The sequence below is a fragment of the Belonocnema kinseyi genome, chromosome 2, assembly GCF_010883055.1.
Source record: "Belonocnema kinseyi isolate 2016_QV_RU_SX_M_011 chromosome 2, B_treatae_v1, whole genome shotgun sequence".
Taxonomy (NCBI): Eukaryota; Metazoa; Arthropoda; class Insecta; order Hymenoptera; family Cynipidae; genus Belonocnema; species Belonocnema kinseyi.
The window spans coordinates 26,939,887-26,960,408 of NC_046658.1; the positions used below are offsets into that span (position 1 = coordinate 26,939,887).

The 20,522-nt window shown below is 33.4% G+C and overlaps 1 protein-coding gene across 2 annotated transcripts in view; it reads left to right on the forward strand.

Annotated features, from left to right (window-relative positions):
• LOC117183054 (tripeptidyl-peptidase 2) overlaps positions 1 to 20,522 on the forward strand; it is a 231,525-nt gene that overhangs the window by 49,346 nt on the left and 161,657 nt on the right. For both annotated transcript variants that reach the window (XM_033376207.1, XM_033376208.1), the window contains exons 2-3: positions 8,344 to 8,472; positions 10,327 to 10,494. In XM_033376207.1, coding sequence (XP_033232098.1) covers positions 8,344 to 8,472; positions 10,327 to 10,494 — 297 coding nt within the window. The remainder of the gene's footprint in view (positions 1 to 8,343; positions 8,473 to 10,326; positions 10,495 to 20,522) is intronic.

Genomic DNA, 20,522 nt, shown 5'->3' on the forward strand with positions numbered 1-20,522 from the left:
GGGAAAATTTATTATTCATAATTTTAGTTCAGGGAACCTAATAAATACGAAAAATTTCTGAGCAATAGTTGAAAATTTAAAAACTAAATCGAATCGATTACGTTTTGGAAACACAGCTGCAAGGTGTCCACTGAGTATGCGTGATAAAATTCCCGTACATATATCAGACTTAAGAATTGCTTCATGTTATGCTCCATTATTGTTTTAGTTTAGCAATAATTATGTAGTTAAACTAGTAATTTCTTTTAACCGATATGTCTGTGTTTATCTAACAGAGCATCAAATCCTTTTCTCTAAAATTTTAGAATAACGTTTCAACGTTTTTTGCAACTGCGCACCATGAGTATTTTCAGTAGAAATTAAAATATATCAAATCCGAATTCACTTTTTTAAATAGACCTTTTCATTTAATTTTTAATTTTTTTAAATTTGATTTAGGGGCTCAAAAATAGTTCGCTAACGAATTTTGAGCCAATTTTTGAGCTCAGTTTTCTTTGGGCGTAATAGGCTCACAACATGGTGGTTCCGAATACATTTATTTACTTTTCCAAAAACATTGAAATAGGGTTACATTCTTATATTTGATTTTAAATAACAATTAATGCAATGTTTATTCAATTATCTTACTACAACAAACTCTCACTTTCAGTCCCCTGTAGGGGGTTGCCTTCAAATAGCCTTGTATTTAATTCTGTGGGATTGAAACGTAAACAGCTAGGACCGCCTGAACCATTTCTAATTATAATGCATGCTGTTGCGCTAGCGCTCTGAGGCCCGTGCAAGATGACTGTCGCAAACGTTCTTGCCCTTCTCCCTTGAGAAACTGCGGGCGCCAGCAGTTTTAGTATAGCCGAAAATGGAGGGGTGGGACTGAAAGTGAGATTTTCGTGTATTTGAATAAAAAATATGGAAAATTTTATATCAGACTAATTTCCAACAGATTTAAATATATTTTTCTCTACTTTTCTTTATATTTTAAAAAGCTGTTTGAAATTTTATTGAGCAGGCCAAAATTCTTAACATTTTGTTAATGGCCCTGAGGTGGAAGACTAATAGATTCTAACATTTTCCACTAGAGTTGGATTTATTAAAGAAATCTCAGACTTAAGATGGTTACAGGCCAATATTTCAAAGGCCTTTTTGTTCTTGAGTTACATATGGGGTAATCCTGATTTTCTTTAGTACTCCGCCATCCATAGACTCGTCTGCAGCCTGGAGCATGATGGGGGGATCAGCTGCATAGGAAAGATTAGTGAAAAATTAATTTGATTATTATTTTTCGCAATGGAATTCGGTTATATGTATGACAAATGAAAGTTTACATTTTTTAAATTTGTATTACTTTTTAAAAGCTTTAAATAACATTAAAAAATAGGCGAAATGCGGTGTATCAACTCTGGATGTAAATATCAGATTATGACAGCTGCTCCAAAAAACTTAATTTCTTTTATGTGCCAGCAGATGAAGAAAATATATAAGCCTGGCAAAAAGCCATCCCAAGAAAAAACTTTGTCGTAAAAACCAAACACAGCATGCGCGAGAGACGTTTTTTTTTATACAAGATATTTTTTGAGAGCGAACAAAGTTTTCAGAGGATGGAGTCACTGTTCTGGAAGTGATAATATGTATAAATAGAATATATTTATATTTACAATAATTAATTTCTGTTTCATTCTATCATAATAATATTATTATTGTTTATATAAAAATTGATAATTGATGTTTCTATATTTTTGTTTAAACTGTTTGAGATATAAAATAGTATATGTGGTACCGCGCGGGGGGATCGACACGTAAACCGCGAGGGCTGCCCTAACTCAATTTGGAAAGATTTTAAACGATTTTAAAGAAGTTCAAGGGAGTTAAAAAAAAATTGGAGGAGTTCAACACGAGCACTATCGGACGGTGTGATGGCCATCGCTTCGTCCAGCGCTTCGGTGGGGGAACTGCTTGGTTGCGACGGCGTGCACACGCCAGACATGCTCACACGTACAGCTTGTGCCCTCTGTTGCGTCCAGAATAAACATCGGACCTAAAAAATGTTTGGGACTTTTTTTGATTATTTTCTTGTGTGCACCCCTCCCCCACTAAATTAACTACAGTTCTCTTAAGACATCCTCTGTGTGTGTGTGTGTGTGTGTTGGCCTGTGTTTGTGTGCTTATCCCAAGGGGGTATTCTGATTGGAAACGCGTAAAAATAAGTACATTTTCAACAATTTTTGTGTTGAAAACTATTGCATATATTGGGGAAAACTTTTTCTCCTCGAAAGGTATGACTTTGGACTCTAGAAAAGAATTGTTTGCCATTGAAAAGTATGATATTATTTATAAATGTGCTTTTACACCGACCAAACCAATTTTGAAACGGCTGGCGCAGGCTTTTCCGGCCCTACTGGACATCAGAAATAGAAAATCGAAAAAGATTCATAATCTGTAATCTCCTCGTTATGTGCTGATCCACAATTTTTATATTTTAATGTAAATTAACAAAATAGCAGCGTTTTTTACAGCAGTGAATAAAAAAGATATGTTCATAAGATACGCCATAAATGTGCTGGGTGTTTTGGTAAAATTTCAAGCCAAGCGGTTTAGCCGTTTTTGAAAAAGCATCTCCAAAACCGGACTTAAATTGGAAAAGCAGTGTACTTGTAAATATAGACGAAGGTATAAATACCAAAAGTTGTTCCAGATGTTTGTCCCGACTCCTGATACCTGCTTTGAAACTCGAGCTCGCCCCATTTCGTCCTCTAGTATGAAGCTTTATTACTAGTCAAAAAGGAACGTATCGGCTAAACCAACTAGGGAATAATAATTCTATGACCACAAACTCGAAAAAGCAACAACAAAAAATTCGATTTTTTTACCCTTCACATCAGAATACTCCTTGAACTCTAAATATACCCTTGCTTTAAAAAATTCTTTCGAGTAAATATGAAAAAACATCATATCATGTGCGTCCTAAACTACGAGCCTAAACAGATATATGAGTAAATATCTTCATTCAACGTTAATAACGTCCAATTTTCCATACTCATATCAATATGTAGAAGAAATAATAAGTGGAAAAATACTATACGAAGCCGAAAGAATTCGGTGTTTCAGAACCTTGCATCTTCCAACTTTTCGGTGTCAGAACATTATATTACACTTTTGAGCCATGATTTCACTCGACTCAGGCGCGACTCTATACTATATGGAACATGTTATCTTAAATTGAAGCGATATCTTTGTTTTTTACATTCTTTCGTAAAAATATAAATAAAAACTATACTTTCTTAATTTATTTAAACCTTCGTTTAAAGAATTCTTTTTCCCACCTTCCGTTTACACACAGGGTCTTCTAAGTCCTATTCAGTTTTTGAACTATTTTTAGCATTCGAAAAATTTAGTAAAATTCAGGGTTATTCTTTAAGCATCTGCTATGCGCTCCAATTGTTGTTGTTATCACACGTTAAAAACTTTAAAAAATAAACATTGAAGTTTGGGGTTAAATAGAAAAAATTCTATGCTTGTTGAAAAATTCATAATTTTGCAACAAATAAATTTAAAAAAAAAATCGTTGCTGGGTTTGAAAGCTTAGAATATGAGCTTCGAAAAAATATAGGTCCTTTGGCGGCTGCTTCAAAAAGCTGTAAAAAAAACTGTAAAATACTTTCGGTTTCTAGGCCTTCAAATAATTCAACTTCTTGAAGCAGCCGCCAAAGGACCTATATTTTTTTCGAAGCTCATAGTCTAAGCTTTCAAACCCAGCACAGGACCCTATTACTACCTATATGTTTTAGAGCGGGGAACCGAACTTCCATGTTTTCCTAAAGGCGATACATTTCAGTTTAAAAATTTGCTTGTGCCTTAAAATCTCCTGCCTGAAACGGAGGGTTAAATTTAACTATTTATTAAAATTAATTAGTTCTTCAATTATTTAAGGGTACCACCCTCATTCTCGGGGTCAAAAAATCGATTTTTTTATCATCTTATTCGAACGGATAACTCTTTAAGGATATTCCGTGAAAATTTCAAGTAAAAATTCGAAATACTCTTGGGAGTTCTAGCCGATGCACGGTAGACGCGCTGCATGGGATGGACGCCCAGGTAAACGGTTTTTTTGTCGGCTATTCATAATACCCTCGCCATAATTCGGCCCCCCCTCGGCTTACTATGTGACTACCTGCTTAAAGAGTTAGAAGAGAGTTTTTATCAACCTGGCATAGCTGATTGAAGGTGACTAGGTGTAATACACGAAAAATTGCTTCACAAAACTTAAACGCATTTTCCTCAAAACCGTGTTTTTACGATTGGCGGGCATTGTAACTCAAAAACTGTTCAACCGATCAATCAGACGTTCCAGTCACTTGCAATCACGCCCGCAACAAAAAAGAGGACTTTTCATTGACCGCAAGAAACAGCTATAAAATGTTGATAAAAAAATTATGTAAAAATTTTGTCTTGTTTTTTAAGTTTTAAATTATATGTATGAAAATATCCAAACCCATAAAGTCGATTATTGTTTATTTACCAGCCCATTAAAAATCGCAAAAATTAGAAATCGATAAAAGGGGAGGGGGGTACCCTTCATTAATTCGTTTATTCCAATTCATAATTTGTTATTTATTAGGCTTACTGTTACTAAATTACGTATTTATACCAAAATCTGACATTGTTCATATTTTAATTTCCTTTCATATTAAATTAATTCTTTACCTCAATATCAAATCAGAATTTCTGTTATTTAATTTTAGTTTCTAATTAAATTTCATTTTACATGACAGAATGTCGTTGAAACAAAGCATGGAGAAACCATATATATTTTTTTATTACATATAGTTACTACACAAAAATAGTGCAAAAATAATTACATATTTTTGTGTAGTAACTATATGTAATAAAAAGATATATATGGTTTCTCAATGCCTTTTTTTTTAACTTATTTTTGGCAAACATACCTTATATGGGTTATTCTCAAAAAGTTGGCCATTTTGTGCCCAAGCTCTACAATCAATAATAATAAAGAGATAGGCGATGCAAAAAATTCTCGTCATAGAAGCTCAACATAAAGAAAAACCTCATTCTGATGAATCTGAATTATTTCTAATTGTAGCTAGAAATAAAAAACTATTAAAAATGTCCCGTCGTTCCCGTGTCACCAGTACTAGCTTTCTCGGATTTTAGCAACATTAAACTACTATTACCGTAATTTATCTATCTACAACCTAAATTATATCATTAGTATGAATAATAATATAAAAAATACATTTTGTAACTTCGATCATAGTTTTGTCGATTATTACAAAAAATTTCTAAGTTGCCCTTCGTTTACATGTCATGTCGGTCCCACGCATATTTAATTGGTTTATATATATAAAAAAAATTAAAATCAATGTAAATTTGGGTGAGATTCGTTACTCGGATAGTTCTTCAATCAATTTCACCCGTAGAGAATTAAATAGTCAATTTCGCTTTTCAAAAAATTAATTAAACTGTGCTTTTAGACACGCGTACCTTAATTATATATTCTATTGTTCCTGCCTAAATCTCCTCAATTACTTGAGAAATATCAAAATATAAGGTCAGATTTGGATTCAGCAAGTGAAAATGTACAGGTATTTATTTTTAATACATTTATAAGGTTATTTTTTACACGCACAAACATGAAATATTATTAAATTTGTCATGCGTGAGATGTCCTGTCCGTCCCAGTTGCGAGTTTCGAGGTTAGTCGTACTGTCAGTGGCGGAACGTGGAGCGCTAGCATTCCTCGGGCTTAAAATACACGACGGTGCAGTGGACAAGTAATTGTGATTGAAAAATAATCGTTCTGACGCGAGCGTGTAGCAAAAGGGCTGACGGGATTAAAAAAGTTATTTTGACTCGCCCAACAACGGAAGGTAAAGGTTGTTATTAAGATCAGTTGATGTTTATTTGAATAAATCATGGTACACTCTATTTCTTTTTCTTAATAATTTCCAGAAAAGCAACAGAAAGTGAATGAGAACGTGGTACACCATTGTATTTTATTAAATTTCGAATGAATTTTATGTGAATTGACTGAAAACTAATTAGTTTGCACGATTTAACTACGTTCATAATATGTGAGCCATAACCAACATTGTTATAATTTTTTAATATTAATTTATGAATTGTTTTCGCGGCCACGCTTACTTTCCGTTACCTGATAGTTAGAACTATAAGATAAAAAAATTTCAGTCATTTCTAACAACTTTTTTCTCAAAAACTAAATTCCCCAAAGTGGACAACTTTTTGAGAAACGCCAATATAATGGCTCCAAAACGTAAACGCAAGAAAAGTTTTTCTCAGAGCGTTCACTGATCTAATCAATATTTTTAAAGTGTTCAGTGCTGATATTATTTTTAACCTCCTTCTTAGGAATTTATAAGAAATAAATCACTGAAGAGGGCTCGTGAGCGAGGTTGAAACTTGTGATCTATTGACAATTTCATAAAAAGATATGAAACTTTAATTATGATATACATAAAAACGATTTTAATTACGAATAATATCAATTAAATTTATTTCTAACTAATTTTTCCTATGCTTTCCATGTAAAACCCGGCTGGAAAGACTCCTAGCGCTATCTGCGCGCCACTTGTTCGTACTAGTGAAGTAATGCTGACGTACAGTTGCTGGGATCGGAACCACAAGCTCTTCAGTTAAAAAAAGATCTCAGGCTTAAGATGGTTAAGGCCCAATATTTTTTTATTATATATTTTGTAACTTGTTCTTGGGTAAACCCGGTTTTTCATCGTAGCCACGGACTAAGTCAAGTGACTGATGAGAGGAGGATGTCATAAGTTAATTTATTACGATGTGTGGAATCTTTTGCGGTGATGTTGTGAGTACAAAATTAGGAGCATGGTTTTGTTTGTAGTCCGCCTTCTAAAGCTGATGTCCTTACACCGAGGTCGCGAGCGTTTGAGGTGCCAACATTTTCCTGTGTATGCCTTCTTAGAGCTACTATCTGTCACTCCATAGGTTCTCAGTCGCTTGCTTCTTGATGGGCTAGAAAGTTTCTTACAATGCTACAGTTGTTTAATAGAACCACCTTCTAAATTTCTGCCAGTACCCTACTGACTTCTAAATGTTGAATATGTTCAGTGTATCTGGCGTGCCCATTACTTGCAGCCAAAATCACAATAGAATGAATAGATGTATGTTTAGCATTTCTCCATATTGTCTTCACTTCATGGCTTAGTTCGCTATACTTATGGATCTTTGCTATATAGTTTGCCTGAAAACATTTTTTTTAGGCATCACGATTTCGCTCAATTGACTTTGACATAATAATCAGTTTGAATAGTAAAATTCCATTATAAGATGCAATCTTCGTTTTCCAAAACAAGCATTGAAATGTATCAATAGAAATGCTACAGAAAGGATTAGTTGTTTCTCCACATAGTCAGTACTGGTCAACCACATTTTGTTCTAACTTGTGCTCGTGATAATTTCTGGTGCTGATAATCTTGTCCTAAATCGCAATGCCGAATCCTTCCGTTTCTGGAAACAGGACGCCCTTTGGCTTCCTAATATAAGAATGTTGAAACTTATTTTTCTCTCAGGCTTAAGAAAGGTTGCAGTACATATCATCAGTCACGGACACATTTTTAAAGCGCAATCGAGTGATCTGATAAGATTAGTATGCTTAACTTACCATATTGGACAAACCCTGGTTTTTACCCGACCATCGATGAACTGGGTTGCAGCCAAGTGAATCATGGGGGAACTACAGCTTAAGGTGGGTTCCTAACTACCAGAACCCCGATGAAAGTCGATAGACCTTTAACGTGAAGTCCGACCACCTAACTACCTAAGCCACCGAGGCTATATGTTATTCAAAAAAAAAGTTTAAACAACCACTGCAGGGTCCCACTGGGAGAAACTGACATCTATGGAAATTACCCCCGCTCCCAGTAGAACCGCGGTAAATCAGAACTGTAGCCATGCCTCACGACAGTGATGCGGTTGGCCACGGGGTGTGTGTGTGTTATAAAGCAGCTATGTTATAATGTTATACATAATATGTTAAAAGGCACCTCATTTTTCTCTCAGACTTCAGGTACTTGAGGCCCCAAAAAAAAGGTCAAGAATTATTTCAAAGACCAATGTATTCCTATGTATTAACTCATATGTATTTACCTCATCCGGTAAATTTGAGACATAACCTCAAAGAACGCTATTTTCGACTTGATGGCGAATGGATTTTGAGTCGTCGAAGTCAGTTTTCAAGTCAGATCACTATAAAAACTAAAAAATCTCAGACGTTAACTTTAAAAACATACCCCATTACCACTGTCTTTTCTTTGGAGAAAAAAAAGCAATTATTATTTCCAGGTGACTTCTGATGGAAAGCCAAAGATTATCGAAAGATTTGACTGCAGTGGAGCCGGAGACGTGGACACCAGCATAGTTGTACAAGCCACAGAGGGATGCATTACAGGTCTAACTGGCAGAAAGTTAAAAGTAAGTTTTCTGACCGACGTTTTTAAAGTGACTATTTAGATTATTTAAAAAAGCACATGTTTTAACTTCCCTTTTTTAAATGATATAGGGGAGTTCACAAAAAACTTGTTTTTATTTTTCGGTGGTCTTATTGCGGCAGTTTGCTTCTCTTGGTGAGAAAGTACTCTCCTCATTTTTTTGTGATTTTTTAAAAATTGTTTAGCGGTGGCGAGCATGAAATATACATAATAAGTGAGATTTATGTATTTTTTTGTAGCTTTTTTTTTTTAATTATCATATTGTTTATAGTGCATAGGTCACCAGAATGCAGCTATTGGCCGCCTTAGCTGTCAGTGGCAGTCAAAAGAATAGGTCAAACAGGCCCCAATACATTTTCGTCGAACTTGTCCTTCGAGTGATCCCTAGTTCTTCGCGGTAAATTAAAATTTGAAATGAAATGTCAGTGTTTGATATTAAGGCTTCTAATATTGTATAATATGCATAATTATTAAAGCTGAAAGTTATAAAACAGCAAAAATTATGATTAATTTGCCGAATATATGTAAGAATAGAGAGGAAAAACTTATTTCATTTTAATTGCAGGATTATTGCCCAACCATTAGTAAATAACGCTTTTCTCATCCCCGTGCCGCTTAAAGATAAAAGTGGAATGACTCTTGACCGGCGAAAATTAGTAATTATATGGGCGCCCGCGGCGCTGTTTACCTATAGGGCCGACGTGCTACAAAATACATGGTGAAAATGAAAAAAGTGATATTTTTTAACTGTTTTACGGTGCATTTCTTCGTTTTTTCATGAAAGAATGAATTCAAATATTTTAAGTATTTAATTAAGAAAAATAAATAATAAAATAGTATGAATATGTACAAATAAATGCGATTGAAGAAATTGAAAAGAGCGGGAAATAAAAAAACTTATCAAAATAATTTATAAAAATGTAAATATTGTTAATTTTATTCATTCCGATATAAAATTTGAACGTTACTCTTTGTTTGTAACCAAAACCTTACAGAATTTGCTAAAAATAATTAATAATATTGCTTTTAGTAGCACAATAATTAATAATAACAATATTTAGATTTATTTATCTGATTCGATACTAAAATTATTTTACTTTACTCTTCCGGCACAGAAACGAAAAAAATAATAATAAATCTATTGGAAAATATTACTTTTATGACTTTCACCCTAGTCGGCCCTATAGGTAAACACTGCCGTCACTTCGCCTAGTGACTTTCATCCTACTTTTTCATTACAAGCTTCTCATTAAGGGGCACCGGGCTGGTTTTTCCTAATAAGAAATGTGTTAAATGGTCAACTGTAGTTTTCTTCTAATTATAATAAAATATAAAAAATTATTTTACATAATATAGTTATTCTTCCTCGTGTTTATGGATATTACTATTTTGTCAAATTTTAGTTATGAAAAGCCATAGAAAGTCTTCTTGAACGGAAATTTTGTTTTTAAATATTTATTTCTGGTGACCAGCTAAAAAATTTTTCCTCTCATCTCTATTGTTAATTTTTCCTATTGTATGGGGAAGGTCCCATCATTTTGGCAATCCTTACAAAAAATGTTCAGGGGTACAATTATGCTCTTATATTTGTCTGTTCTTAAAAATCATACTTCTTATGACTTTTACCAGTGCCAATTTTTTTTGTAGAATTATTTTCTCATCCTAGAAACAAACTGTCGCGATACGGCTGCTGAAAAATAAAAAGAAGTTTTTTGTGAACCACCCATTAAATAGCTGTCTCTTTCAATCTCGTCAATACTTGAATTTTCAATTGAATTATTTTAAAGTTAACCAATTTTGTTTCAAAATAATACAGAATCATTTTTAATTGTTTCAGATTCCTACCACCTGGAATAATCCATCTGGAGATTATCATATAGGAATAAAAAATGCGTATTCACTCTATCCTAGTAAATTGCGAGAAAGAGTGGAAGCGAGTCGGAAGAGACGCTTGTGGGATGATGGGCACAGAACAGCTTTGGCCGAAGCAACGAGGCAGCTACAGGTAAGTGTTCCAGATTGATAAAAGATATAAAAAAAATTGAGTATTCTTGGTGTTTTGAGTAACTGTGATAGGTACTCATTAAAATGTGGTTTATCAACAATGATTTCAGAGAGTTAAAAGATATTTTCGCGGAGGATACTTATTAGAGACTATTATTATTATCACATTGTGCTAAGAAAATTAAATCTTACACGCATAGATTATATAGAAAAGTAATAAGTAGCCGAATGATTGTTGTATTGTTAATAACAGCGGTCGTTAGAACGTTTATTGGGGCCCTAGTCCCTAGTGTATTTCATGCGTAACTGTGAGGTTGGTTAGAATGATTGAACACAGATTTGAAACAATAAAGCTGATATTTAACATTTGATTTAATGGTTAAAAATGTTTTAAAACAAAAACTCCAGTGAATCAGTTTGTTTGCCCATGTGTCTTAATAGATTACAGAATTGTTTAAAACTTGTTGATGAGCTGTTCATAAATTTTTAATTTATGCCCATTTTTTACTAAATACTATGCTAATAATAAATCAGAACGATTTTCGTGAAAAATCATTTTGGTCTACAGAAAACTCATAGACATGAGTATTTGCTTCAATAAATTGTTTATAGAAATTTCAAACATAATTTTTATGCTCTTGAAATATATCTTCATTAATGGATCAGCAGCGAGTTCGTATAAATAATTGATTCAGAGATAAAAAAGTATCCTTAAAATGGCCAATAGTGTTCAACCATGCGCGACGAACTTACGAAATTTACTCAAATTCTCGAAGTTAAAAAAAATCAAAAATCCGTAGGAAACACGCATCTTGAAGGTTGAGAATTCGAAAAGCGGTTCTCCGCAAAAACAACTTAAATGGCTCAAGTTGTTCTTAAATATAACTTCTTAATTTTAATTTTAGACCATGTGGTCCAAAGATAGTTGTAGTGTGACTTGAGAGTACTTATATAAAATAAATTGGGACGGCCATTTCACAATAGTCACAGCTAGCTGTAACTAATTCTATCTTTGTAGTTGGCAGTTTGATTTGGCGAAGACATTGACTCTATTATGTAAAGTGCTAATGAGAACTTTTTTTCAATACAGGCACACGCACACGCAAAACTTGTGCTAAAAGCACCATGTGGTCTGCACACGTTTATAGATGCATTTTTCGGTAAAGTTTCTAATGCAATTCTCGAAACCATGTTCTATTTGCCTCACAAAATCTCAGAAAAGGAGGAAGTACATTTTTTAACTTGAGTTAATTATTTCGGTTTTATCATTTTTGTCATTTTTCTCTACAGTCGTAAAATATATAAATTATCCAGTTTCATAGGGATTTTTGAAAAAATGGAAAATTCTATAATAGAAACCTACGTAAAGAACAGGATGACACTGAAATACAGCATATTAAAATAATAATTAAGGTTATTTTAGATTCGATAGACACTTTCAACGTAACGTTGAAAGGTTAGCATTCAATTTTATTAATTCGAGTTATGAATTGAGTAAGGCAGTCCTATTTTTTTAATATAAAGATTTCAATTACATACTATTAAAAATTTTAAATTAAATGTTAAAATGTTAGAAAGTTTTTGATAAAAAAATAAGTCTAAAGTTCATGAGGCGAATTTGATCTTTACAAAATAAATGCCTATTAATGATCATATATTCCCAAACGATCTTTTCTAGTAAGTGGTTTCTGTATCAAATTGATATTTTTGTCTCTTATTTTTCAATATGAATATTATAAAATATCAATAAAAAAAAAAAGAATGTACAATTATAGTTTAAAAAGTTGTTAATTTATAATTTTAAACTAAAATTTTTTAAAGATATATTATGGGCACGAAAAAGTGGGTCTCGAGGGAAAAAATTAATCAAATTGGTTTCATTGACTTAAAATAATTATTTTAACCTAATTCGCGTCTCTGTAGAAAATTATGGCCTGGGATCCTTCCAATAGGAACCGAGAGATTTCTATTATAAAATTTTTGGATAGACGTCCGATCAAAATAATAACAAATTCAAACCTACTTAATTTATTTCTGGGTTTTTAGTTATTAACAACAGTATGCAAAAATTGTTACATTTTTTAAACACATTTGCTTGGACTGTTGCTTTCGGTTGACTTATAGTTAAAGAGTGTGTCGAACTTATTAACAGAGCATTCAATAAATTAAAAAATGACATACAAGAAAACCCCTTGCCACCAATAGTTTACAAAATATGAGTTTGTTAATTAACGTTCCGTGCTTTTCGTGCAAGACTAAACGTCGATCAATTTTTATTGTTCTAAAAACAATTGCGTTCGGATTTTTACTGGTAGATTCCTAAAGTTCAAAATTCAAAAGTATCGAAAAAAATGATTGATACATATTAAAAATTCCAAAATTGTGAGGGGTGGGGAAAACTTGTTTATAATAATAATATTCTCATCACAAATCACTATTCACTACAAATCACTATTTATATTTTTTACAGTCTGCCTATTATATAAGGATGGAAAATTCCGCAATTGTTGGAAATTATTGTATTTACAAGTTCTTCGTAAATTTAAAACGTTTCATGGTAAAATACAATAAAATTGCAAAAAATTTAGAATTGAAACCTTGAACTAATCTCCTTTTTTTCACAAAAATGTAGGGAACATTAAAAATCAAGAACAAAATAACCGATAATTTTAAACTCGTTCCTGAAAACAGCTGATTGTGTTGGTAATTTTCATATTCCGTATTTTCCATCATTTCCGACATTTGCACATAATCACTGTCGAAATGAATTACTTCACATCCCTAGTAGTATGCCCAATTTTTTAAAATCTTGACAGATTTCTAGTTAAAATATTTATCTTGGGAAAAATATTATTTTTAGGGACCCCCTTAAAGTAAAAATAAATTCCTGAAATAAGGAATATTATCCTAAACAATTTTGTAACTTCTGAAAACTTTTTTACACTGAAAAAGAACCTAAAACGAATCTAATTAAAGAAAAAAATTAGACTGGTTTTCAATGCCCTACAAACTATATTTTAACTGCTCTAAAAATGAACTTTTCCGTGTTTCCAAAATGGTTGAAGTTATTTTCTACAGGTTTTTGGACGCCGAATACGAATCTTTCAACAAATTTGCTCCAGTGCCTGAAAAAAATGGGTTCAAAGAGTAACAAAATGGGCTTTATGCTATATTCGTGTATCTACGGAAAATAAAATAAAATTGATTTAAATCCACATCATCAACAAAAAGTGTTCCAAAGTTATTTAGTGGGTTTCTAAATCGCATGATTTTTAACACGTATTTCCGATTAAAAAGAAAAATACATTATTGTAAATTATTTTCAGAATCTTCAATATTAGGTGTATCAAGTTAACCCTCAAATTTCTCTTCAAGATTTAATATAGAATATGATTCAAAAATGACTTCAAATTTCAACCACAGAAGTCTTGTTTGATAGAGTCCCAAATACCGCCATAAGTGAAGAATTCTGTTTTTGCGACTTTTTGGCGCTAATTATTATTTGTTGTGGCTTTTTTTTAGTACGAATCATTTTCAATTCATCAAATATTACCTTCTACTGATCAGTCGATTTTTCAATCAATGTTTTTTAACAAGTTAATATTGTTTGTAGCAGTTTACTCTTAGAATAAAGGTATAAAATCATGGTTTTTCTGAATTTTTAATCTTGCTTTCAACTTTTCAGTCAGAGCGGGGAAATAATCGATTAAAGTTAATAAAAATATTTTTTTAAACATGGTAGTATTATTTATAACATTATTTTCTTAGAATAGTGCTACAAAGTTGAGTACAAAAAATTTCACTTTTTGTCCACTTTTCAATTAAAGTGAGGTAATAACTAATTCAAGTTAACAAAAATGATTATTTAAACACTTATTGTTTTTTTTTTTTTTAATACTATTATCTTTTAATAATTTTCAAAAGTTGCGTTTTTTTGTTAAATTTCCAAATTGTTGGCAAGTTGTCGGTTAGCGTGAAGCAATAATTAATAAAAATGAATAAATAATTATGAATAATAAATAATAATAAATACTTATTTAAAACTATCTTATCTTAGAGTAATGCTATAAAGTTGCGGGTTTCGCTGAAATTTTCAACTTTATTCAAGCTTTACTTAAAGTTAGGTAATAATTAATTCTTGTTAATGAAGGGTTTGTTTTAATAATTTATTATTATTTATAAATATATTCTTTTAGATTCATGCTAGCAAGGTGCGGTTTTCCTTAAATTTTCAGTTTTTCTTTGTCTTGTCAGTTATGAATAAATAATAAATAAACATCAAAGAGAATCATTTGGTTTAACAATCAATTTCTTTTATGAAATAAAAACTTTAAAAATTCTTCATTTTCCTCTTATTTCACACTAGACTTTATAAAAATTAATCATTTGATTGAGACCTTTCTAATTTATTCATATATGTACATTATCATCAGAGATCACTTGTTTTCTTTTGGGGGATGGGGGCTGATACTAAAGAGTGTGCAGTTCCTTATTTTTATTTTATGCTCTTTAATAAACTTCGTCTTATAGTTTAATGAAAAACGATTACAAACGCAAGCAACTGGACAATGAAGAAAGTTGGCGATATAATATTTTTTGAAGATTGCGATCAAGATATGCATTTCTGGGGGAAAAAATTAATTATTAATTATAAATCTATTTGTTGCTCAAGAAGATCTAAACGTAGGAAAATGCGGTTTGCTTATAAACAAATGGAATAATTTCTTTCAATTTCATCTTACAAAATTGCGTTAGAGTCAATTTTCAGATATCAGTTCTAAATAAATAAGCAAAATAGTAAACTGTTTCACGAAAATTAGGAGAAGAGATCATTTTTACAACTATTATTTATCCAGCTGTAATATTCAGCGTTGAGAGCTTACATTTGTAGAGTGTAGATAAAGACTTTAACTAATTGTAAGAAAATTGTTGAAATTTTAACTTATGAATTGACTTTTCAATTGCTGTTAATTTACGGACAACGTGCGACTCAGTGCCAGATGGCGGAGTGAGAGAACCAGCTTTCGCGTGAGAGGCTTTAGCGCTCAGATTGAATTAGCGTGTTCAAAATACGTCAGCTGCATACATTTTTTATTTTGGCTAACCTTTTGCGCTGATTAACAACTCTGCATTAAAAGTTCGAAAATCGTACATCTGATGCTTCGAATGTAAGGGAATTGATATTATTTTGACTAATTGCACAATTATTGAAGTAATTTTGACATTGAATGCGCACTATGTTTCATCGTTATAAAGATTTATTAATCATGTTTAAAGAAATGTTTGTAAAATTAAAACTTGCTTGTTCGTTAAAGGCTGTTTGTAACGTTTTGTGGAATAGTACATTGTGTATCAAGGGACTTTCTGTCCTACCTTTCTTGTAAACAAGCATAACATTCATTAGTGTTGAGAAAGATGTGCATGTAATTAAAAACTTATTGTTCATTGCACTAAGGCCGTGATGTTTTCTTGAATTTGACTTCAGTAATTTTTCAAATGGTCCCATTTTTATGTTTTTTTTTCTCGGCATTCCACATGCGCTTTCTGTTTAATTTCAGTGAAATCCGAAACTTCAACTTTATGTTGGGTATCAGTTATACTACAGAAAAATGGAACAAATTGAAAAAACACTGAAGTCAATTCGAGCAATAGTAGATTGTTTATCGAGGGTGTGAAGAATGCTATTTTGAGGATTGTGACCTTGCCGCCCAAACGAAGCAAAATAACCGTATGCCCTTGATACACACGATACTTTTTGTCATACCCTACGTGAAAACGATCATGTGAAGCAGATAAAGGATATTTGGTGCTCTTGACCAGCAGGGTGCCTGTGGGGTCCAGTGAAGCAATGTTTTTAAAGATAAATATAATTTTCTCCGCATTTTCACTTGTGTGTTGCAGTGTGTGTGCGTGTGTGGGTGTGTGTAGCGGGCGTAAAGTTTCATGTGGCGGGAGTAAAATTTCGTAGTGCCCAGGCGGCAGAGTGCGCATGTGCGAACGTCTCTGGGCTAGAAGCGGCCACATTACGCCTGTTTCACGTGCAAGCACTGACGCGTTTTAAGAGGGGTCGGACAAAAAACACATTTCTTTAAACATGATTGAAATATTTGAAACTCATGCATTCTGAAGCCGCTACTTTAATTTGAGCGCGAACGCCTCCAACGTGCAAGCTGCTCCCTCCACGTCGCCGTCAGACACTGAGACGCTCGACCAACCTTAAAAATGACAGCTTCAATAATTGTTATAAAAAATGACCTTTTCCCCTAATTATCGTAGAGCAATGTACTATTTTGTTCATTCATTTAGAATCGACAACTTTCCATTGACTCTGACCCCGATTAAAAAATAATAAAAATGAATGAATTTATTCCATTTTATCAAAAGAAGAAGAAAAAACACATTTCCCTAGTTTCAGTCCGTTCGATCAGTTTCATTCTGAAAAAATATCCGAATAGTGCTCTCAATTCTTCAAATGTTTGTGATTAAAATTCTACGCTTTTATTGCTTCTGATCAGTTTTTACCAAAAGTACAGTGGCTGAAAAAACAAACAATTTCTGAGACTTTAATAGATATCCTGCTAAAGTATTTACTATTGGAAAGTGGCGAATTTGGCTGTTTTTCATTTTTTTTCCAAGTAAACAAATTAACCAATCTTAACGTTCATCTAATCAAATTGTTGATTTTTTTTTTGGAAATTTTAAAATCATAATCGAATTTTTTCCCGGTGATTCATATCTTGATGGCAGTCTTCCAAAAATATGCTTTCCCCAAATTTATGTAAACAGTTCGCAGTTCCTTGTATTTGTGAAGTTGCTGTTGGAAACTACTGGCCTTCATCGCTGTTATCAACACTACACAAATAACTACATCGCTTCCATTCTGAAATTGTATCCCCGAAATACAAATTTGGGCTGTTCGCTGACTGGCCTATTAGCTATATGATGCAAATGTGATAGAAAGGATTTTATATAGTTAATCATATAAATTTGAAGTTTTTGTGAAACAATAAATTGTTCTGATATCTAAAGTCATCTGGTCATAGTCGGTCGATCGCTATATTTTACAGTATATTTATGTAAAAATGTTATAGATTATTAAATAAGCAAGTTTATGTTTCCTGAGCAACGAGAAACCAGAATATGATGCTGCCAGGTTCTTCAAGGGTCTTAACGCATAGAAAATGATACACGATTTTTTTTTAATCGTTCGTACTTTTACTTATAAATAACAACCTAATTTTTATTATAATTATTAAAATTAAGCATTCGTTAATTGATACACGAAAATTGCTCGACCCACTGCCGCCTCCTACTTGGTGTTGACCAAATACCGCTTATGAGAAAATTATTGCTAATCATTTATTTCTGCAAATTTTATATATTGTATCGTCGTATGCTCTAGCGCAGGTCTTTAGAAATATTTATCCTGAGTATCCACATTATTGAAGTCCCCTATTTCTGTACAAATGTTTACTAATGTCAAGGATAATTTTTTTAGCATAATCTGAAAACAATGTTTTCAATTTTCCTCATTTACTAATGGATTTAGGTGGCTAAAGTTTTCGGACGTACTCGAAGTGTGTTCGCAGAAATTTTATTCATCCCTGAAGTTAAAAACGAATTGCTTCAACCTCGCCCTGTTAAATGCAAGTAGGCATATTTTGAAATTAGAGCACTGTATGAAAAATTTTTAATAAAAAAATTACATTAGGAATCACAATTTTTCGAAGATGTTGCGGCACTGACTTATCCTTAAAATATTCGTTTCATCAAGTTAAGTAAATAGCAGCTTATCTAGAGGCAGGTCGAGGTAAAAATTGTTAGAATTTGTGAGGAGCTAAGTCAAAGAGATATAAGAAGTCAAAACACAAGAGCTTGTATGAGAAAATGCATGGACGTGAAGGATGCTAAAGAAGTATGCCAGAACAGAAAGTGTGGTGACAAGTAGTTTCTAGTGTCAGTGGAATGAATGACTCCTGAAACGAGAAACCTTGGATACTAGTGGCCCCGAGTGGAGAGCTTTACATGGCGATTTAGTGAAGCTTTTCCCCCGGGGTGATTTCTCGAGATTTTAATTAGCAACCTGGGGCGGAGCAGTGTTGCGGAATAAATGTGTTCTTTATATAAACAACGCGAGCATTCTAGATTGATCTAAAAACCTACACCACCCACCCTTGTTGTCGTGATAGGATTTGAGCTTTCCCCTCATGACTGACGGCTATGTTGACGGTAGCGCTGGTGCTGTAAGGGTTTCACATGTCATACAGAATGATAATGAAGACGAAAGGCACCAAGAAGAACACCCAAACCCATAAATAATAATGGAGCCACCGTTGGGGGCCACAGCATGCAGGGCAGTGGTGCTGGTGAGCTGCGAGATGGTCAGGCAAATCTCACTAATCAAACATCAGACCACCAAGAGCATCTGCGGCAAACGGTAAGCAGTGGAACATCAACTATGCCTGCTGAGGATGCTTTGGCTAGCGTTAGCTATTTGCAGCTAACCACCTCAACATAAATACTGTGGTCGGTACCAAAAAATTAGTGCAAGAAGGCAATAAAATCGAACCTTTCAGGCAGATGAAAGAAGCTTCTATCGAGAACTGAGTGTAAAGTAAAATAATCAGCAAGACATCGAAGTCCCTCAATTGGAAGACATGACTAACTATTGGTCGGGTGTCTAGGCAAATACGAACAGAAGCACTTTAGACGCTGCGTGTTTCCAACTAGAGAAGACAAGAGGTAGCAATAACCCTGAAATAGAACTAACAAACATCACAGCTCTAGATCTTTCAGCAGTTTTGAAAAAATCAAGTAACTGGAAAGCCTCAGATCCGGACACGGTGTACAACTTCTGGTACAAGTACCTTACGAATGTGTATCCTGCGTTGGTAAGGTATTTTCAGGAGATCATCGAACACCCAGTTCTGATGCCAAGCTTTATGCTCCAAGGTACTACTTAAATATTGCCTAAAATACCAGACGCTCAAAATCCATCTGAATTTCGACCGATAGCATGTCTTCCAACAATTTATAAATTTCTCACAGCATTCATTGCAGATAAGGTATATTCTCACTGCGAGGAGAATGGCATCCTTACACAAGAACAAAAAGAAGTTTGTAAACACTAGCAAAGCAATAAGGATCTAGCCACTATAGACGCTGTTGCCATGACTCAAGCTCATGAACATCAAAGGAACTTGCATATGGCATGCATTGACTATAAGCAAGTGTCTCCTTCCGTACTGCATAACTATTTGCTTTAAGTCTTACAATTTTACACATTATGACCATGCATCATTGACTGCCTAAGTCGTGTGATGATGCTTCGGGGTACACGAATCAAGTATTTTAATCATGGACAACCAAGGATAACTAGATTAATATGCATTATGACGAGTGTATTTCAAGGAGACTTCTTCAGTGCACTATGGTTCTGTTGAGCGTTGAACCCCTTGAGCGAAACATTAAACAGCATATCTTATGCGTTTAAAATACATGATAATGAGGATTGTCATCAAGTGACTCATTTTCTATCCATGGATGACTTGAAGCTATGGGCATTCTAGATGCCAAGAACTTGTGTAAGTCACAAGTTATACAGTTGCGAGATTATTTGAACAACGAGCAAGATGGTGCGCTTTACAGCACCATCTGTAAAGTGGATCTTGAGTACACGCCGTTCAATTTGTCCTCAGAGGAGACCTAGAATATCAGGTTGGACACCATAGAGGAATTAGAAACGCAATGGATTTAGAAAGCCATCTACGGTGACCATTTCAAAACTTTAGATCAACCTGAAATGTATAGCGAGGCATTGAAGATTGGGCTGAAAAAGGCGTCCTATATCCACATACAGGAGGATTCGTCAATACGATTCTGGACAGGGTTATCAGCACCATAAATTATCGCAAAGATGGTTTAGGTCTAGATAGATAGATAGATGGATAGATGGATGGATGGATGGATGGATGGATGGATGGATGGATGGATGGATGGATGGATAGATGGATAGATGGATAGATGGAT